This window comes from Zingiber officinale, chromosome 1A (assembly GCF_018446385.1).
Source record: "Zingiber officinale cultivar Zhangliang chromosome 1A, Zo_v1.1, whole genome shotgun sequence".
Taxonomy (NCBI): domain Eukaryota; kingdom Viridiplantae; phylum Streptophyta; class Magnoliopsida; order Zingiberales; family Zingiberaceae; genus Zingiber; species Zingiber officinale.
The window spans coordinates 127702173-127721723 of NC_055987.1; the positions used below are offsets into that span (position 1 = coordinate 127702173).

Below are 19551 nucleotides of genomic sequence, written 5' to 3' on the forward strand. Positions count from 1 at the left end.
CCTAAGGACGAATTGACGGGGGCATTGGGACGAACGAATCGCCTTTTGTCACATGAATGCTATTTTATTCACAAAAACCGTGACTCTAAGATCAATTTGGAATTTTTCATTTTTATTTTAGAAATAAACTTAGAATAATTTTCAACAGATCCAAAAATTCGAAAAACGAAAAAAATATATAGATGATTATTATTGACGTGGCCAATGGGAGACGTAGGATCCGCTGACGTCCCTCTCATCCACCGTAAAATTTGTAGAGCATCCACGTCAATTTCTGATAAAATTTTCCAGTAAAATTTCTGGATAGGCTAACTGGTGAATGCTCTTACGATTTATTATTCTTTCCCTATTTAATTCCCGTCCGACCCGATTGAGACCTCTCTTCTTCAGATCTGATCTGAACTGCGGCCCGACTCGCCCACCTCCTTCGTCGTCGTCATCGTCGCCGGAGCCGAAGATGTACATGGCCTACGGATGGCCGCAGGCCATCCCCATTGAGAGTGACGCATCCACCTCCTCTTCCCCCTCCGATCGGGTCGTCTACCTCAAGGCCATCAATCGCCTCCTCCTCGTTGTCTCCTCCACTCACCTCGAGCTCTGGAGCGCCTCCCAGGTACGCCTCGACTCTCCTCCACTCCTCCCATCGCCTGGATTTCGGTTCTGTTTGACGGGTGCGCTCGATCCCGCAGCACAAGGTGAGATTGGGCAAGTACTTCAGGGACGCCGACTCGGTCGAAAGAGAGGGAGAGAATATCCAAGCGATTTGGAGCTCTGATACCAAGTCGATCGCGGTTCTTGTAAGTGAGGATGGACTGATTTGTGTTGACCTGTATCCGATGATGTTTATTGAGGGCCATATTTCTAACTTGACATTCTTAATATATGGGTAAAATACGGAATCATGTTTTCGGTTTTGACGTCCTACACTTTGGTCTGCTCTTTGTCATTTCTTATGCCTGCTTTGGTTCTGGAATTTGCATAGCATTGCCCAGCTGTTGTGTCAATGTTCTGCGAGCACATCTCTATACCATCAGGAACTGAAAAATATTTATGCACGTGTCTAAATTAAGGCAGATTCCTACTATTGGCAGTCAATATATTCCACTTCTTTTAAAGTTAACATACAAGGCTTAGTTAACTCTCTAGTCATCACTGAAATTACCAGAGTTTTACAGTTTGAATTCAGGATTCAGATTTTTTGGCTCTAGATTGTATTTACTTTCATGAACGTTGAGAACATTAGTGTCTTAGTATTTTGTATCAAGGGTAACAGAAGTGAGATATCCATTATCAGTTTCAAGAATATTAAGTAAATAATGTATATGGTAAACTGATCAAACCTTACCATGGTGTTAGAATAGAACGTCCTGTGTTCAAATTATGGTAATATTGGTAACTGAGCAATTGCATTCTATGAGTTAATGCATTCACATGTTGGTCCTGTTACTCAAGTCTGCTTGTGCAATTAATATTATTTTAGGATTCTTAGTAGTGCCATTATTTGAATTTTCTTATTTGTTTACTGGTTTTACTGCAGACTTCTTCATCATATTTACATATTTATAAAATCCACTTTTCTGGAAAAAGACTTGTGATTGGTGGCAAGCAAACACCTGGACCAGTTCTTGCTAATATCTTGCTGGTTATCATTGAAAAGGCACCCTTTTCAGAGAAAAATTTAGTAACGTATGATATCATTTCTGAATATCCAAGGCCTTTTATGGCTCATTCAAAAACTTAATTCTTGTTACTTTTTTCATCTTTCTGTCAGTTGCAATTTTGTATGTGACAGCAAAAACATGCTCCTTGGACTTTCTGATGGGCAAATACAACTTGTCTCATGGAATGGGGAGGTATTTGTGGTTGAATTACTTTTTTTAATGTTTTGGTAATTTATAACCTTTATCTCCATGAATCCGAAGTTTCTTTGCCTTTCTATTTCCATTTTTAGATGCAAGTTGTTTACCTGCTATTTCTTCTATATCCAGTTCCCTAGTAGCTTCAGACTTTGTTGCCAACCACCACATGCTGTACCAGATGTATCTTCAACTGCTCTTATAGAGGCGACTAGTGTTCAAGAGTCTACTCAGTGCTGTCCTAGAAGTTCAGCTATTATCCAGCTAGAGTTATCATCACAACTGAGATTGCTGGTAGTTTTGTTCTCCAGTTGCCAAATCGCTCTTTGTTCTATAAGTAAGAAAGGATTAAAGCAAACACAGTCTATTAAAGCTGAGAGATGGTTCAATACAGAGGATGCAGTGTGTGCTTCTGTAGCTTCTGATCAGCAGATCCTTGCAGTAGGATGTAGTAGAGGTGTTGTGGAGTTATATGACCTGGCAGAGAATGCAACACTTCTACGAACAATATCATTGTATGACTGGGGGTAAGACTCAGATACTGTAGTTAGGGTAGATTTCTACTTTGATATATTATTCTTCTCCCTGAGATTTTTGTTTCCTGAAATTGTGTTTTGAGAGCAAGATTGCTCCTTAATTGCATACATATCTGTTCCCCACATGTATTTTAATAAGTTGTAAAATTGTCTTTAATTTTGTGAAGTTGGAAGTTATATTGCTTAATTATGTAATTATTTTTGGAGTCTCACGTTATAGAGTATAATTCAGTCCTGAGTCGCTAGTATGGTCATTAAATATTATGTTGGAGTCTTGTGTGAGTGTAATATTTCTCTTTTTCTGAATTTAAAAATGCTTATTTGGTACCAGAGATAGCTTCTTTTTTATAGGATTTCTTCCCTCATCCCATTCAAGGGGAGGCCACTGGTTTGATGTATTGCAGCTTCCCTTCTTGATTCAACTTCCTATCCTCTCCCCATACTCTCATGAAACTGGATCACTGCTGGTTATAGCACCATGCCACCATGGCCAAATCTGCTCATCTTAGCTCTATGCAGTATGAACAGACATCCGATCTAGTTTCATCATTTTGTTGTGTTGTGATTTCTAGATCTTATCTTTTGTTTTGCATTAGATCTCCTTCGGTGCCCAAGGTGGAGCAACCAATAAACCTTGCTTCTCGTTGTGACATAACTCAGCTACTCTTGTTTTGGTGGTTGCTTTGCTCTGCTACAGGGTAGCATTAGTGCTGTGGTGGAGAGATTTGGCATTACTTTGGTGAAGTCATTGGTCAAATTGTGCTTCAGGAGAACATAATTTCTATTGTGGCACCACCAAGCATATAATATCTTCTCCAAACACCTAGGATTATTTATCTATTTGTGGATCTACTTTTGTAATTTGTACCGTTAGCTCGGCATCGACTAAGAGCAATGCCCATAGTTCATACTACTCCACCTTGAAGGTAGTGTTGGAGTTAATAATATAGTCCTGCTGTCTAAAGTATTATGCTGCAGTCTTGTATATGTCTATGACTGTAATGTTTCTCTTTTCTCAATCTATTTTTTACTATTCTCATCATGCTTTTAGAATGATAAAAGCCACTAATACCATATCTCTAAATATGGTTATAGAATCCTTTTTTACTGTTGCTACCAGCTTGTTTATAGGTTGCTAAAACAAATGGAGGGCGGATCTGCATGTCCAGTAGTGTTCTAGATGATAATTGGCAACTGGTGGATTCTTCTTCTATACCCAAGTTTTGGTTTGATTCATTCACTTTGTTATATAAAACATGGAGTTTCACTTTGCTTATAAACTCATGTATGACATAGCAAGTGTTTGATAACTTACAAAGTTCAAGATTAAAATTTGGAATCTTGTGAAGATTGCACACTTCCTAATGGAGACATTGGAAATTCTTTTGGCATATACGTGCGTGTCTGTGTTTTGCTATATGTTTTGTGCACACATCCATTGTCTTTTGTTGAGTTTTCCAAACTAGAAGAAATTGTTTTTTCTTCCTTTCTTTCTTTCAATTTTTTTGTATCAGGGAACTTATAAAATGACTATTTACCTTACTATGGGTGGCCACTATCAATGTTACTTGGTATCAGCGTGACATATCCACTAATATGATTGACTCACTTAATGAAAAAAATTATAGAAGTACCTTTCCAATCTGAAAAAGAGATGTATGAAACTTCATGATTCATCCTGTCAAAAGTAATAGTTTTCATGTAATTGATAAATTTTTTGTTTAAGTTCCATAAATGATCGAGTGGCTTATATTTTCTGAAATTATAGTTCCATTGTCCATTATATCTGAAGGTTATTGTTTTTTGTCCTTTATATGAAAAAGTAAAATGAGAGGTAGCTGCTTTATGAGTTGCAGGTACTCTAAGGAGGATACAGGTCCTGTATCTTGTATAGCTTGGACACCAGATAATTGCGCATTAGCAGTGGGATGGAAGTTTAGAGGGGTTACAGTTTGGTCTGCATCTGGCTGCCGTCTTATGTGCACGATTCGTCAAACTGGATTGGGTTCAGTTTCATCTCCTATGGTTAAGCCTAATCAGGACTTGAAATTCGAACCTTTATTTGGTGGCACCTCACAAGTTCACTGGGATGAGTTTGGATACAAACTTTATGCAATTGAAGAAAGACCATTGGAGAGGATTTTAGCTTTTTCATTTGGAAAATGCTGCCTTAATAGAGGGCTTTCAGGCACTTCATATGCTCGGCAGATTATATACGGGGATGATAGAGTTCTCATCATACAGCCAGATGATACGGAAGAACTTAAAATTATGCACCTTAATCTACCAGTAATGTCCTATTTGAATTATTTTCTTTGGCAGATGGTTTAGTTATATTATTTACTAAGCCTATTGATACTTGTGAACCAGGTGTCTTATATATCTCAAAATTGGCCTGTTCTACATGTTGTTGCTAGCAAAGATGGTATGTACTTGGCAGTTGCAGGTGTTCATGGTCTCATCCTCTATGATTTGCGTTTCAAAAAATGGCGTGTCTTTGGAGATGTCACTCAAGAGCAGAAAATTGAGTGCAAAGGCTTGTTATGGCTTGGCAAGATTATTGTTGTGTGTAACTATATTGAATCTTCCAACACGTGAGAACTTTAACCTTTCTATTTCCTGTCATTTTCATTTTTCATAGTGTTGCTGATGAATGATAATGAATGATCATTATCATTTAATATCTTCAAACTCAACAGAGGGTATCCAGCAATTTGGCCTAGATTTGTTAATCTGGATAAACTTCTTTTTATGTTTGTAAGCCTCTGTTGCTAAGGTTTTTGATTATTATTGTTTTTTTTGTCATTATGAGTTTCCTTATAGGCATGCAGAGATTGAGTCACTAAACACTGTAATTGGAGAAGTTGCCCCTTTTTGTATCATATTTAATTGAACAAATTTGTTTACATAAGTCATATCAAGGCTTTAAATACTTGAGATAGCTATGTATAACTAGCAGTTGTTATGTTTATATGTTTGTTATATATTATTCTTTGATTTTGTTAGATAAAAATAAGATATAAGAACACTTACCTAGTGTTTTGCCTATGTATTAGATAAAATTAGTTGTTTAGACAGAATTAGTCATATTTAGAGCTTTTGCGCTGAGTTTATGAATACATGTGGTTATCCTTTATGAAATACATACGCTATACAATATTTCTTTCCTTAGATTATACATGGTACCAAAGCCACTTGTTTAGCATTATAGTTTTCCAGAAGAGGTATCCCTTTTTCGTTCTTTCTGTTTTTTTTTTCTGGTTGGGGGTGGGGAAGGTACTAACTTCCCTCTCATCTCTAGATCCTCTTTCCTTCCTCTCTCTCATCAATATGAATCCCACTGTCTCTAATGAGCCTTTTTCCTCGTTAAGCCATAGCAACCCTTCCTCAAGATCCTTTACTTTCCACTTGAAGCCTTGCATATTCTGTGCTGCAATCTATATATGGTGATGTCAGATCCCATTTGCAGCAGCCATCCTCACCTTCTTCTATGGCCTCAAGCGGCAATCCACCAACCACAGCCACATCTCCTCTACAGAACACAACCAAGCTATGTCATCTTCATTTTTTTCCTTCTACAACCATCTCCTTTCTTTTCCTTCGGCTTCGTCATATTTCTTTTCTTCTTTTCTTGGATTGTTATGTTCATGTGTTGTTGCACCACTTAAAAGCTAGTGGAGACTTGAATAGAGAAATATTTGTTCTCATATTGCTAAACTCTAGTGAAGGATCAAGCTGAATTTGACTATGTATTGCTCCGAGGATGAAAGGCTTGTCACCTGCATGCTTCATCATTTGATTAGGACAAAGGGATCATTTGTTGTGTGTTCCATTAATTCTCCATTAATTCTTTATGCATGCTTCTCATTTCATTATTATTGTGTCTACTTTATATTTGCTATAAAAGTTTCTTTAGTCTGTGTAACAAGATGGACATAGATAACATACACACTAGTTTGAGTGGGAATGTTATATACAGGTATAATAAATAACTTAGTTTAATACCTTATACTGTTTTAGATAGATTAAGTTATTTAGATAGAATTAGTTAGAGGTTCTAAGTTGAGTCTATGAATACATGTAGTTATTGACAAAACTATTTGTTTAGATAGAATTAGTCATGTTGGGGGTGTATGATTAGTTTATAAATACATGTAATTATCCTTTTTGAAATATATATTCAATACAATATTTCTTTCCCTAGATTATACAAATTAATATAAAGACTTTTTGTAACAACAACTAATGTGCTATATGTCCAAACATTTTCTATTATAGGATTAAGTGCAATTTAACTACCCCCCATTATAATATTTAGAAAGTTCTTCTGACGATCCATGAATTGCCAAAATCCTACTATGAATTAGTTAGATTCTAAAAGAGGTCTACATAATTTTGTAGGTACGAGTTGTTGTTTTATCCAAGATATCATCTTGATCAGAGCTCTTTACTTTATCGAAAGACGTTACTTGGGAAACCAATTGTCATGGATGTGCTACAAGACTATATACTTGTTACTTATCGTCCATTTGATGTTCATATTTTTCATGTGAAGATTTCAGGAGAACTATCACCTTCTAGTACTCCAATTCTTCAGGTAGTAAATTTGGTTATTTTCTAATTGCATCACAATAGCTTTGATTGCAACTGTTATAGCTTACAATCTGTGAAATAAAGACTTCTTTTGTGATTGAAATAATCAAATAAAGAACAGCTTTCTACTGTAAGGGAGCTTTCCATTATGACCGCAAAGAGCCATCCTGCATCAATGAGATTCATTCCTGAGTTCACAGCAGAAAATACATCAGAAAAGAACAATTCACAACAACCCTCAAGGTCCATGGTCCTTTCCTTCAATTTGTTAAGATCAGGCTGAGCTTATAATTGTGATTGCTTATCATATCAGATGTTTAATACTGCGGGCAAATGGGGAACTTTCAGTTATTGATTTGGATGATGGACATGAGCAGTTGCTATCTAATTCAGTTGAACTATTTTGGGTTACTGGTGGCCATTTTGAAGAGAAGTCAAACCTCATTGAGGAAGTTTCCTGGCTAGACTATGGCCATCAAGGAATGCAGGTATATGAGGACTATAATTGTTTTTGGCAGTTTATTTCATAATTACATGTGTATGTCATTTGGAAAAGTTGATGCAAATGTTGGTTGTGTTTTCATAGGTTTGTTTCCTCTTGTATCTGTTCTCAATTGCACTTTTAAGTGTTAATCTCTATGTTACAGGTTTGGTATCCATCACCTGGAGTAGATCCTTTCATACAGGAAGATTTTTTGCAGGTACGTTCTTATCTTGATGTTGGTGGATATAGTAATCTGTTTCTTGTAAGCTGTGAAGTATGCCCTTCCACCTCAAGTCTATATGGCTTAGGCACTCAGCAAGCATCAATACAACACAAGCTTCTAAAATTCGCTAAGGGCTAGCGCCTAGGCCGCTTAGGCGGGGACTAGGCGCCTCTAGGCGGATTCCAAGTATCAACATAAATTACATAATAAATCACATTCTATAACTCCAACACAATAACATCAAATTTAAAATGAGTATAAAATTACACAAGTAATAAAATATCACAAATTTATTCTACTTCTCCATAATTTTCAACAACTTGTTCTTCATCGGACACAAACTCAATATTATCATTGTGAGCCTCTTCTTCTTCGGATGCAAAATCATCCTCACGAAGTTCTCTCACTCTAGAGCTTCTTCGGGGTTGTCTGATAAAATGGCGTTCCAAAGGATGAGACTTTGGTCAACCTTCAATTCAATCGCGTCCAAGTCACTAGGAAAGATCAGACAGCAATTTTTTCTTCAAATCAATTTCTCCATCTTTTTAACTCTCTGATTTTTGAGAAATGTGGGCTTCTTTATTCGCTCTAATTTATCCGTCTCTGGTTACTCAGTACGATGAAGATGAAGTTTGTACTAACCGCTAGGGCAAGCCAACAAATCGATTTCCTTATTGGACTAAAGTTTAGGGCTTATAAAAAAAAGTTACATTTCAGTTTTTTTTAATTGGGTTTTAAATTTAAAACCTTAAACTTAAAAAAAATCATGAAAATCGACGATTCGACAAATTAGTCAGCGCCTAGGGCCATCTAATCCCACCTAGGAGCCAAGGTCGCCTAGGCTGGCCGACTAGCATGTTTTCGGCGCGGTTGGTTGGCGCCTAGCGCCTAGGCGGCCGCCTAGACCAATTTTTAGAACACAGATACAACCTTATGATTATAAGCCTTAATGATAATGCACTGGTTCATTTCATCTTGTAATTAGCGAGATCTTGCATGAGAAATACCTTTTCTTTCTCTAGTTTGTTTTCTAGAGGTCCTTGAATCAGCATAATTAAAGCTGGACAAAGAAAAAGTTCTGATGCTGCCACATTGTACTTAAACATGCTAACTTAAAAAATAGGTGAGCCAGTTTCTGATGGCACATAGATGCATCTGCGTTTTCTGTTTTCAACAATGCCAATTATAGGAGCATGCAATTTGTGCATAATTTTAAATATCAATTGTGTTCCATATAAAACAGCCATCATAGTTCAAGTACCCTTAAATCACCTCTTATGGGATGCCTTGTGATGTCAGCATTTCATGCTTAGGCTACTCAGCCTTTGGTTTTTTTGAGTCAAATCAAGGATTATTTTTTTTATCAAGTTAATTATGGTTCAAGTAATTTATTTGTTGATTTTATTTTATGTTATATATATATATATATATATATATATATATATATAAAATTTTATTTCACATTGCAGCTGGATCCTGAACTTGAATTTGATCGAGAGGTTTATCCATTGGGCCTTCTTCCAAACATAGGGGTTGTGGTTGGTGTGTCTCAGAGGATGTCATTTTCAGCCTGCTCAGAGTTCCCATGCTTTGAGCCTTCACCTCAAGCTCAAACCATTTTGCATTGTCTCCTACGCCATCTTCTTCAGGTACTGATTTTCTTTCAAGCCTTATTGAAAGTGTTCAGATCTCTATGTCAATTCTTTAAGTAGTTATCCTTTTGTTGGTCGTCTTAGAAAACAACTCGGATAGCCCTCTCAAGTTGAACCTGCATGGTTGAGGTTTAACAGTTTTTGTGAACAAAGTGCTTTTTGATGCAATTTCATTTTGCATCATCATAATTCAATATTGTTTTAGCAGCACTAATATAAAAAGATGTAAACAAGCCAAATAAAAAAGATAATATGCATTTGTCATATGATAAGTGACAAAGAGTGTTTTTTGATGCAATTTTCATCATCGAAATTTAATATAATTTAGTACAACACTTGATAAAAAGATCTCAACAAGCTAAATAAAAAGGATAATATTCATCTACCACATGATAAGTGGAAATAAAATCCAAATAATAAGCAATTTTCTCGTGCTTTATATGGTAAGAAAAATTGTAATGCTTATCTAAAATTCTTCAGAAAGAATTGATGTCTCTTGAAAGAAATGACTATTCTCAGCATGCCCCTATATAGAATAAGAGCAATGCCATATGAACCATATGCATAAAAACCTCATTAATAGTTCTAGGTGAATTGCCCAGCTTGGTTTAACTTTAGGCTTTTCAATGGATATAAACTGTAGTAAAAGCAATTAATCTAGGTCAGGTTTTTGATTCATTAAAAAATCTAGCAATCTGTTAACTATTTCTTATCTCAACAATTAGTTTACTTTTCTGAAAGTTTGTGTGTATAGCTAGCATTCAAAGTGTATATTTTGACTAGTTGTACCTAAACCTCCGTTGCTAGAATTGATAACTTGGCATTTAGCATTTGTTTAAACTCAATTTGGGTTTAATACGTTGGATTAACGTATTTGATTGATATTTTGACAAGCTAGGTTGCTTGGACTTTGTAATAAATATCACTTGACCAATGAAAGCAGACAGCTAGGTAATTGTGACTCAAATTATTTAGATCCGTTGGATTGAAAATTAAGGTTATAGTAGTTTTTGCAACCTTCGAGTAGGTCTGTTAAATAGTCAAATTATTGGTGAGATGTAGGATGTTCTTTTACAAGCTTAGAATCAAGGAAGAAGGATATTTAAAATTCAGCTAAAATAAATGTGGCATGCAGAAGGCCTGAGATTGAGATTCTCACATTGGAGTTTCTTGTTTGCATTTCTTCATTAGAGGGGCAAAAATGAAGAAGCATTGCGCTTGGCATGCCTTTCAGCAGAAAAACCTCACTTTTCACACTGCCTAGAGTGGCTTCTCTTTACTGTATTTGATGCTGAGATATCCAGGTATATACTAAATTTGATAGAATTATGGAGCTTGTTATTCATTTAATATAGATAAGCTATTATTTGCAATCTATTGTGAGTAGTTTGTGATGGTCCCTGGAGAATCTAAAGATAAAATTAAAGATACCATCTGCTTGCTCGTCTTGAAGTTTGAAGTATTTTGCCTAAGATATTATTCAAAGCTTTAATTCATTTGCATAGTATCCCTATTCATGAAATATGTTAATCAATGATTTTAGTGCCACTGATACTTCATATCTTTTGTTTTTTTTAGTGCCTATTTATCTACTATCTTGTTTTTCCATGTTAATCATTGTTTTCATTTATTTATGTGTTCCAATGTGCCTAATGCTTTTGGATGTCATCTCAACTATGGAAACAACCACCTGCCTAGTGTTAATTAACTAATTCATTCTCACACCAGAAGTTGGAATTCTATTGCTAACTAAAAGATGTCCATTAGAAACATCATTGCAAGCATAGTTAAGGTATGTTGGGATTAAAAATTTACACGACTTTGGGTAGAGAGTGCTTCAGCAAAGCCAAGGTACACCACAAGATGCCAGTGCATAATTTGGGAGGAGAAGCCTTCTCGCACTATGAACTCCCGAGGAAGAGTGGTTAGGGCTTGATGCCACAAAATCACCACATATGATCAATTACGGTGCTCCAACTTATGCAACCAGATCTTTAGAGGCAGGAGATGGTTGGGGCTTGCGGGAACTAACCGATTGCAGGGGAGGATCTGTCGCTGTTGTGGCAGGAAAGGGAAGTAACAGAAACCTTAGTGGAGAATTTTTTGTCCCTTCTCAATTCAAAATTCCTTCTTTGTGTTGTGATTGATGCTGATGTCTTTTCTTGTTGCTATCTGCTCATTCCATAAAATTGACTCATTAACTTTGTCAAACCCAACTCTTGATTCAAAATATTTAGACTAAGTTAATGGTGTTCCACTCTTCTAAACCTTTAGATCCCCTTCATTAGCTTTTTTAAACCCAACCATTGACTCTCCATGGGAAATTGGAACTAAATGAAGGTGACATTTCTCATCAAATGTATTTTCTCCTCTTATTTTTGTACTTTTCTCAACATTATTGGACTTTCCCTTTCTATTCACGGCTAGGTTTTTCATATCTTATTTCTTTGTTGTTTTGTTTTGCATAATATTACATTTATGTGCAAATTTACTGATAGTATTTCTTTTACTTGTTGCTTCCTGAAACCTTGCTTCAGTTAATGCCTTCGTCTGCCTAATCGCTGTTTGTCTTGAAGATCTAATAATAGAATTTGATTTGTGTATGTTATTAAAACCTTTTTACATCATCTGTTAAGAAAAAAATAAAGTGTCTGAAGCATTAAAGTCTACCACGTTGACCTTTCTACTCTTAATATTTTCCACACCTTGAGCAGTTTTCTTTTTGTTGCATCCTAGGTAGAGTTATCAAACGGGCCAACCCATAGTGGGGTGGGTCGGCCATTTGGCGGAGCTGGGCGGGGGTGGGCTGATCCGTCATCTTGTCAGGTTGGAAAATCTCCAACCCAACTTAAGGTGGGTTGTGGGCTCGGTGGACCAACTCACGAGCCCACCGAAAAATAACAAAAAATAAAAATATATAGAGAAAAGATTAAAAATTTTAAATTTGGATTATGGATTAAGCGGGTCAAACCCACAAGCCATTGAATTTTCCACTTTAGTTTTAAGTTTGGGAGGAAAATTTATTTTTTTTCGACCCGCAGGCCAACGCAAGCCCGCTGCAAGCCGACCCGTGCGGGATTGATAAAATTTTAATTCAAGCTGCTTAAATTATTTGGCTGGGAGGGCCAACCCGACGGGCCCAACCCAAATTAATGGCTCTAATCCTAGGTGTGTCTACTTCATCAAATGCTGTCAAGAACCGTTAAATGTACAAAAGTCTTTCTTATATGCAGAGAACTCTAATATGTTGCATAAACTAACTAATAAGCCGAACATAGTTCCATTTGAGAAATGTTAAATGAATCCAATCAAGTTTATGCACATACCATTAACTAGCAAAATATCACTTTAATAATGTGCTTGAGGAATATCAGTGACAAAGTTTGCTTAATTACAATATTTTAATTATGATTCTTTTGGTTGTGGTAATTATATTAGGAAATGTAATATATTTGCTAAAATTTATGATTCTCCAATTTTACTTCACCTTGCATTCTGCCTATTAAGCATCACGGGATATACTATTCCCTAACAATATACCTTACTTTTTTAAATATTTCCAGAGCACATTTTAAAATAAAGATTCTACTATCTAGATATGATGCATTTCACCTGCTTTACCTCTGTCGTGAGTTTGATTTTATGACTTTTGCAACTAATATCATAGGCAAAATGCAACCAAGGATCAGTTATCCTCAGGGATGTCATCTTCAGGCAATTCACTCTTAGATAAGACATGCAGATTAATAAAGAATTTTCCAGAATATTTGGAAGTTGTTGTTAGTGTTGCACGGAAAACAGATGGTCGCCATTGGGCTGATTTATTCTCTGCTGCTGGAAGATCAACTGAGTATGTCCACATATTACCTATAGATATCTTTTCATTGTTAAATTTACTAAAATACCTTAATTTGGTTATTTTATATGTGAGATTGCTCTTTCCTTCATATAAATTATCTATTTATTCATACCTCGTTTCTTTATAAGTTTACTTTCACTTGTTATTCGAATAGGAATATGACATATAGTTCTTTGGCAGTATAGGCATGAAGGTGATTTCTTATAATAACATGATATATCTTAATTGGCCTATCAATATGCCTGACCCAGTGATTGAAATCTTTAGTTTGTACTCTTTAAGTCTTAAAACCATGATATTTACTCTTCTATCAATGCTAAATCCTGGAAGTGTGCAGATTAACAATAAAATAGCATTTCTACCAGTTAAGTTTGTTAGCAACTAAGTCTGATTGTTTCAGTAATGAAATGTAACTTATGTTTTATTCATCTGACAAGCTATATTTGAAAGTTATCTTATATATTTGTTATGCCTTCTCGCAAACAACTGCAGAGCACCAAAAATTTATGGTTTATGAGTGGATGTTGTTATTCAAATTTCAAAGAATTTATACTGGACTAAATAGCAAATCCTGGCTATTTATTTTCTTCTTCTTTTGATTAATATGAACATATAAATTTCAGATTTCCCCACATTTATTTTTCAATTCCATTTCACCCTGTAACAAATTGATTTTATCCACTAAGGTTGTTTGAAGAGTGCTTCCAACGAAGATGGTACAGGACAGCTGCTTGCTATATACTGGTAATAATAATCAAATATGGGTTGTCAGTTTTTTTGAATAAACATCTGTGTTGTACATGTTTCAGTTACAATTTCCTTTCTTTTCGTCCTACTGAATTGATGAACTGTCTACTAGTAATTATCTCAATACTTCCTACTACTCTAGTTCCTTATCTTAAGAATTTAACAATATGGAATGGGACTCCTTCTGAATAGCTTTAACTTGTGATATGAAACTTAATATGATGTTAAAGTATATATTGTGTTTGGATCTTATCAGTAACTAAAAGAATGCCCCCTGTTAAGTTCAGTCAATCCAAGTGTTGAGCTGGATTAATCTACTCCACTCCAAGCTTTAAGATCTTATTCAATGCTAGATTGCAATGTCTGGTTGTAACTAGACAATTTCTGTACTCGCCAATGCAATGTGTCATATGAGTTTCAGTTGCCCACCAATCAAGAAAAGGGAGAGAAAGCTGAACAAGAAAAGAAGAGAGGAAAAGTAAGGAGGAATATGTCTCAGTGAGGAAAAGGAAAAGGAGACTGCTCCTTGAAAAAGAAGATGACAAAGATGAGGACTTATCTGGTTTTATCCTTGGCAAATCAATAAACTTTAGTGTTAACTGAGGAAGAGTGTTTGATGGCCTTTCCCACTTGCGAGCTCACATGCTAATCCTTTCTCACTTAGCTAATGATGAATGCCCTTTGACATGATCTTGATCATATCCGACACCTCTGCTGAGATACCTTTGTTTCGATGAGATTTGGGTGTTGGCACATGAGCAGAACAGTTCTTGCTTGAACTGCTAGATGAAACAAAATTAAAATATGGTGTAGTCTCTTGGCATACAAGTGAGGAAAAGCTCTGAAATTTCAGTCACATTCATTTCACTTCTTAGCTCGAGAATTGGGGGTTCATAGTTTCTTATGGGTATGTGAGTAATGGTGCCAATTCTGATTGTGTTAGTATGAGGCGGTATTGTTTGACACCATGGAGTGAAAAGAAGAGGAAGAAAGCGGACATGATATTGCCTCAATAGCCTTAGCCGTGGAACTGAAATGCTTGTGCTTGATTTGCTGCCACCTTATGGCTGGGGTCTTCATCTCCATGTGATCTAAAACCACCATGGTTATATGTATCTGCAAGAATGAACTCGAGATTTAGTCTTTTCTCGAAAACATGAAAATGTTGGAAGCATTTTTCCTAATAGTTAAGGCTTTTGGGATAAGTGGTTACTTATCCTGAGAAATAACTCTAGCATTATAAAAGAAGTGATATGGTGAAGCTTCACGTTTTTCAATTTAATTGTCAATGTTCAATGTTAGATGACTTTTTCATTTGCAATTTTTTCCTATAATCTGTTTATGCTTTTACACATTGTCTAGGTTATAGCTAAATTAGAAGGTCCTGCTGTGAGCCAGTACTGTGCCCTTCGCCTACTTCAAGTAAGACAATCTACATCTAAGACCTTAGATTAATAGGCAAAAAAAAAAACAAAAAAATGAATCTTTAAATGCACTTGTAATATTGCAGGCAACACTTGATGAGTCTTTGTATGAACTTGCTGGTGAATTGGTACAGTTTCTTAACATATGGCCTCTTTCAGTTTCCATTGTCCATATACTTTAGCTCTTGCATAAAGTTCTTACACAAAATGAAAACTTAGGTACGGTTCTTGCTTAGATCTGGAAGAGAGTATGAAAATTTGGCTACAGAATCTGACACGCTGTCTCCTAAATTTCTGGGTTATTTTCTTTTTCGCTCGACATCCCACAAGCAATCATCTGACTTGAGAAGGTACAGGGGTATCTCCGACTTTATTTTCCTCTTTAATCTGGAATAACCTCCAAAAGGTGTATGCCAATTTTTTGTTTGTCTGAGCAGCAACTCGTTCAAAGAGCTTAGCCCACATATTGCATCTGTTAAGAATATTTTAGAGAGCCATGCCACCCATTTGATGTCTGGAAAGGAACTTTCGAAGCTTGTAGCATTCGTTAAGGGTACACAATTTGATCTTGTGGTGAGTTTGTCCCTCAGCTTCAGCCCCTATCTTCAATTCCCACTTTGTTTCTATGAACCACCATATAGCTTAACATAAATTATGCCAAACTTCAGGAATATCTTCAGCGGGAAAGACAAGGCAGTGCTCGCTTGGAGAATTTTGCATCAGGTCTTGAACTAATTGGGCAAAAGGTATTAGCTTTGACAGATATAGTGTATCTGGTTTTCTTTAGGCCTTTGCCATTTTATTTGCAGATTTAGTCTATATTTGGAGTTATTATGCCAAAGGGGAGAACTACACCTGGATGTACTTTTGTTTTGCTAATGGGTTTCTTTTTGTCTCCCCTCATGAGTAGGTCAATTTTCTTAATCGTATTTAATGTTTTCTGCTGCTGTGACTGCTCTTTTGTTATAATTTCTGACATTATTTTCAGAAATTGAAATGGATGAAACAGAAGCTCAGAATATAGATTAACCCAGCAAAATAGATAAACAATATAATTTGTATGTTATGTATTATTTTCTTTGTAAATTGAATCATAGAAGAGACAATTTAACTGAGGACTATCAAAAGACCATCAGCAGTATAATTAGTTGCCATTCAGAAATGTGCGACATAGCAGCTAGTTTGTTGTAGTTATGGATAAGTTCCCAGGGAATGATAATTGCTTGTCTGAGTAGTTATTTAATAACTTAGCAGTTTTTAGATGACTTGTACTTTCTTTTCATTGGTTTCATAATTTTTTTAAATGACTTGTATGCTTTTATATTTTGGTTTATGATCAATTTATTCCCATGTAACTTCAATAAGCTTCAGAGTTTCTAATTTGCCTAAATGTGACTAAATATGATAATTAGCTAATAATGGATTCATTCATGAAATATTTGCCATAGTTTGACGCTGGCTGACAACCTAACGCAACCCTCCTCATTTGATAATTAGCTAATAATCAAATGGCTAAATTGAATTATCAAACTACTAGAATACATCCTCCCTCATGTTTTCTGTCCACAGCTCCAAATGGATACTCTCCAAAGCCGATTGGACGCCGAATTCCTTTTGGCACATATGTGCTCTGTCAAATTTAAGGAGTGGATTGTAGTTCTTGCTACTCTACTGAGGCGTGCAGAGGTATTTCTATATTTGCATTTTTAATATATATACATGATCTGTGTACCCCTTGCATGTCTCAAGTCTTTTCTGGAAAACAAACAAATGCAACAATAAAGCTACATTGTGCAGTTGCTCTGTGAATTTTCCTTCTCTTATTGTAGTATTTCTTCCGTGTATTGAAATGTTTCATGGATTACTTTGCTCTTACTCATGAGGAATCGCACTATCGATTTATCTTGGTATAAGTATAGGGTATGTTGCAATGGCTTTGCATGAGCTTTTCTCAAAGGAGTCACGTGCATGAACTTTCGTAGGTTTTTTTTAACCCTCTATCATATTGGGTACGGATGGAAAGTTAGCTGTGACTCCCTAGCAGACAATTTTTGTTCAATATATATACGGCCATGATTTGCTGGCCGCCCCTGTGTCCACCCATGCTGGCCGTCTGAGTGCATGCAGCGCGTTTGGAAATGGTCCAGGCACCCGGCTGCACTTAGGCCCCCAGCAGATTGCCTCTCTCTCTCTCTCTCTCTCTCTCTCTCTCTATATATATATATATATATATATATATATATAATCTCCTTTTGCTTTGCTCCACTCTCTCCCTTTTTTGTGCATTTTCTCCCTTTTCTTTCATCTTTCTAAGGAAACACAGCCTATATCTTTCTGTTTACTCACGAGTTTGTAGTTTGGGTTTCTCTCCTTTTCTTGGGTTCTTAGGCTCTTATAACTAATGCTGTTTGTTTTTCATATTTAATTCAGAGTATATTTATTGCGGTTTGGGGGCAGAGCTTTTGAGAATCTAACTTAATTTGCTTTGTTTAGGTTCTTGTCGATCTTTTCCGCTATGACTTGCGCTTGTGGAATGCCTACAGCCGGACACTCCAGGTTACATTGCATCCTCTGTGTTACACTTTCATTTGAATCTTGAATTCCCCTAACATGTTCATCAAATTCCAGTCACATGCTGCATTCCATGATTACCTTGATCTCCTCAACATGTTGGAAGAGCAACTTGCTTCGTTGTCAAATCTGAAACTGCAGAATGGGTCTGCTGCGGTGTCTGATCCATCATCAAGTTAACTGTAATTATAATCTTCACCCTCGCCACAGCCACGCAGTTTGCATTTATTGATGGTAAGGATCTATTCTTGGACAGATGGGGGAATCTTTTTGTTGAGGATGTAAATAGCTCACAGCAAAAGCATTTGGAGTGGATTTTATTCTCCTTTTTCATTTCTTTCAATAAAAGATGCTCCAGAGTTCAGTTTGTTTGTAATATCTTGTATGGAGAGTGATTGTCTACCCTTTCGATTGATTGCCCATGCTTTACATGTTTCAATGGGCGTATATCTCATGAGAGTTTAGGGTATTCTACGTGAAATCAAGTTTAGTTGAGTATATCTGAAAATGCCTGTTCATATTGTCAGTTGTAACATTTTAGATAAGATTATCCTTTTAAAAATATTTTAGTTTACACAATTTGTTCTGAACTGACGATCTTGATTTAGGGTTTGGCTATGAATTTCTCAGCTCATTTATTTGACCCTTTTTAATCTCCTTTTTCAGAGTTTAATGGGGTGAAATATGTTTTATTTATTAACCTTTTCTGCGTACTGGGTAAAATGTTTTCCGTAATTCATCCGCCAATGTTTTGCCGCAATCCAACTCACGTCCTCAGGACAGTTGAGGATGCATGATTTCATGATCGAAAGGTTTAGAATTTGATTTTCGGGATGTTATTAGTATTCGATTTTCGGGATGTTATTAGTTAAGATTAGTGTTTCAATCATATGTGGAATTGACTCTAGGGAGATCACTGATCACGTCCTCAGGATAGTTGAAGATGCATGAAATCATGATCGAGAGATTTAGAATTCGATTTTCGGGATGTCATTATTTAAGATTAGAGTTCCAATGAACGAAGGTTTAGAATTCGATTTTCAGGATATTATTATTTAAGATTAGAGTTCCAATTATACGTGAGTCTGACTCTAGGGAGATCATTGTTGTGACGATTTTATATGCATCACAAGCATCACAGTTGACCTTTTAGTTGGCAGCACTTAAATTAATTAAATATAGGTGAGCGGTTTCGTTCTACTTAACTAAATCAGCTTTAAGGGTGGATGCCTAATAAAAAATATGGGATTTACATGTATATATATTATATTAATATTTTTATTCCCTCATATTCGTTTTAATAAAAATATTAATTATTTATGAATGCCCGTTATCTATTCATTTATCTTTATTTTTATTATATATTAAATCAATTATATTTACACAATTTAAATGATTATTATTTAAAATAAATAATGATAATATTTTTAAATATATACTTTTTTTTCCTAAAATTAAAATATATTTATTTAAAATTAAAATATTATTATAAATGTGAAATGAAGAGGTACAACATATAAAAAAAATTATACTTATGTAAAATTAAAATACAACACGATTATTGGTGTATTGTGGTCAAATGTGTTCAACTAAGTCTGCACGAAGT

General features: G+C 35.6%; 1 protein-coding gene and 1 long non-coding RNA gene across 2 annotated transcripts; both read left to right on the forward strand.

Moving 5' to 3' along the window:
- Positions 1–352: 352 nt before the first annotated feature.
- On the forward strand, positions 353–18519 carry LOC122031950 (guanine nucleotide exchange factor subunit RIC1-like). Its single transcript, XM_042591183.1, has 23 exons — positions 353–613; positions 690–797; positions 1538–1686; positions 1772–1853; positions 1989–2383; positions 4249–4681; positions 4763–4986; positions 6794–6989; positions 7107–7228; positions 7299–7473; positions 7633–7686; positions 9162–9341; positions 10536–10648; positions 13012–13194; positions 13890–13947; positions 15313–15372; positions 15461–15502; positions 15594–15724; positions 15812–15947; positions 16043–16120; positions 16944–17060; positions 17868–17930; positions 18003–18519. The coding sequence occupies exons 1-23, from the start codon at positions 458–460 to the stop codon at positions 18123–18125; spliced, it is 3378 nt and encodes a 1125-aa protein (XP_042447117.1). The 5' UTR covers positions 353–457; the 3' UTR covers positions 18126–18519.
- LOC122031959 lies at positions 2390–4198 on the forward strand. The gene is made up of 2 exons (XR_006125909.1): positions 2390–2910; positions 2989–4198. It is a non-coding gene; the product is annotated as an uncharacterized LOC122031959 (long non-coding RNA).
- Positions 18520–19551: the final 1032 nt, after the last annotated feature.

Bases quoted from the DNA above. Each gene is read 5' to 3' on its own strand.
- LOC122031950 (XM_042591183.1), top strand. From the start codon at position 458: ATGTACATGGCCTACGGATGGCCGCAGGCCATCCCCATTGAGAGTGAC. The intron at 4,987-6,793 runs GTGAGAACTTTA...ATAATTTTGTAG, and splicing joins TATATTGAATCTTCCAACAC to GTACGAGTTGTTGTTTTATC. The intron at 15,503-15,593 runs GTACAGTTTCTT...ATGAAAACTTAG, and splicing joins ATGAACTTGCTGGTGAATTG to GTACGGTTCTTGCTTAGATC.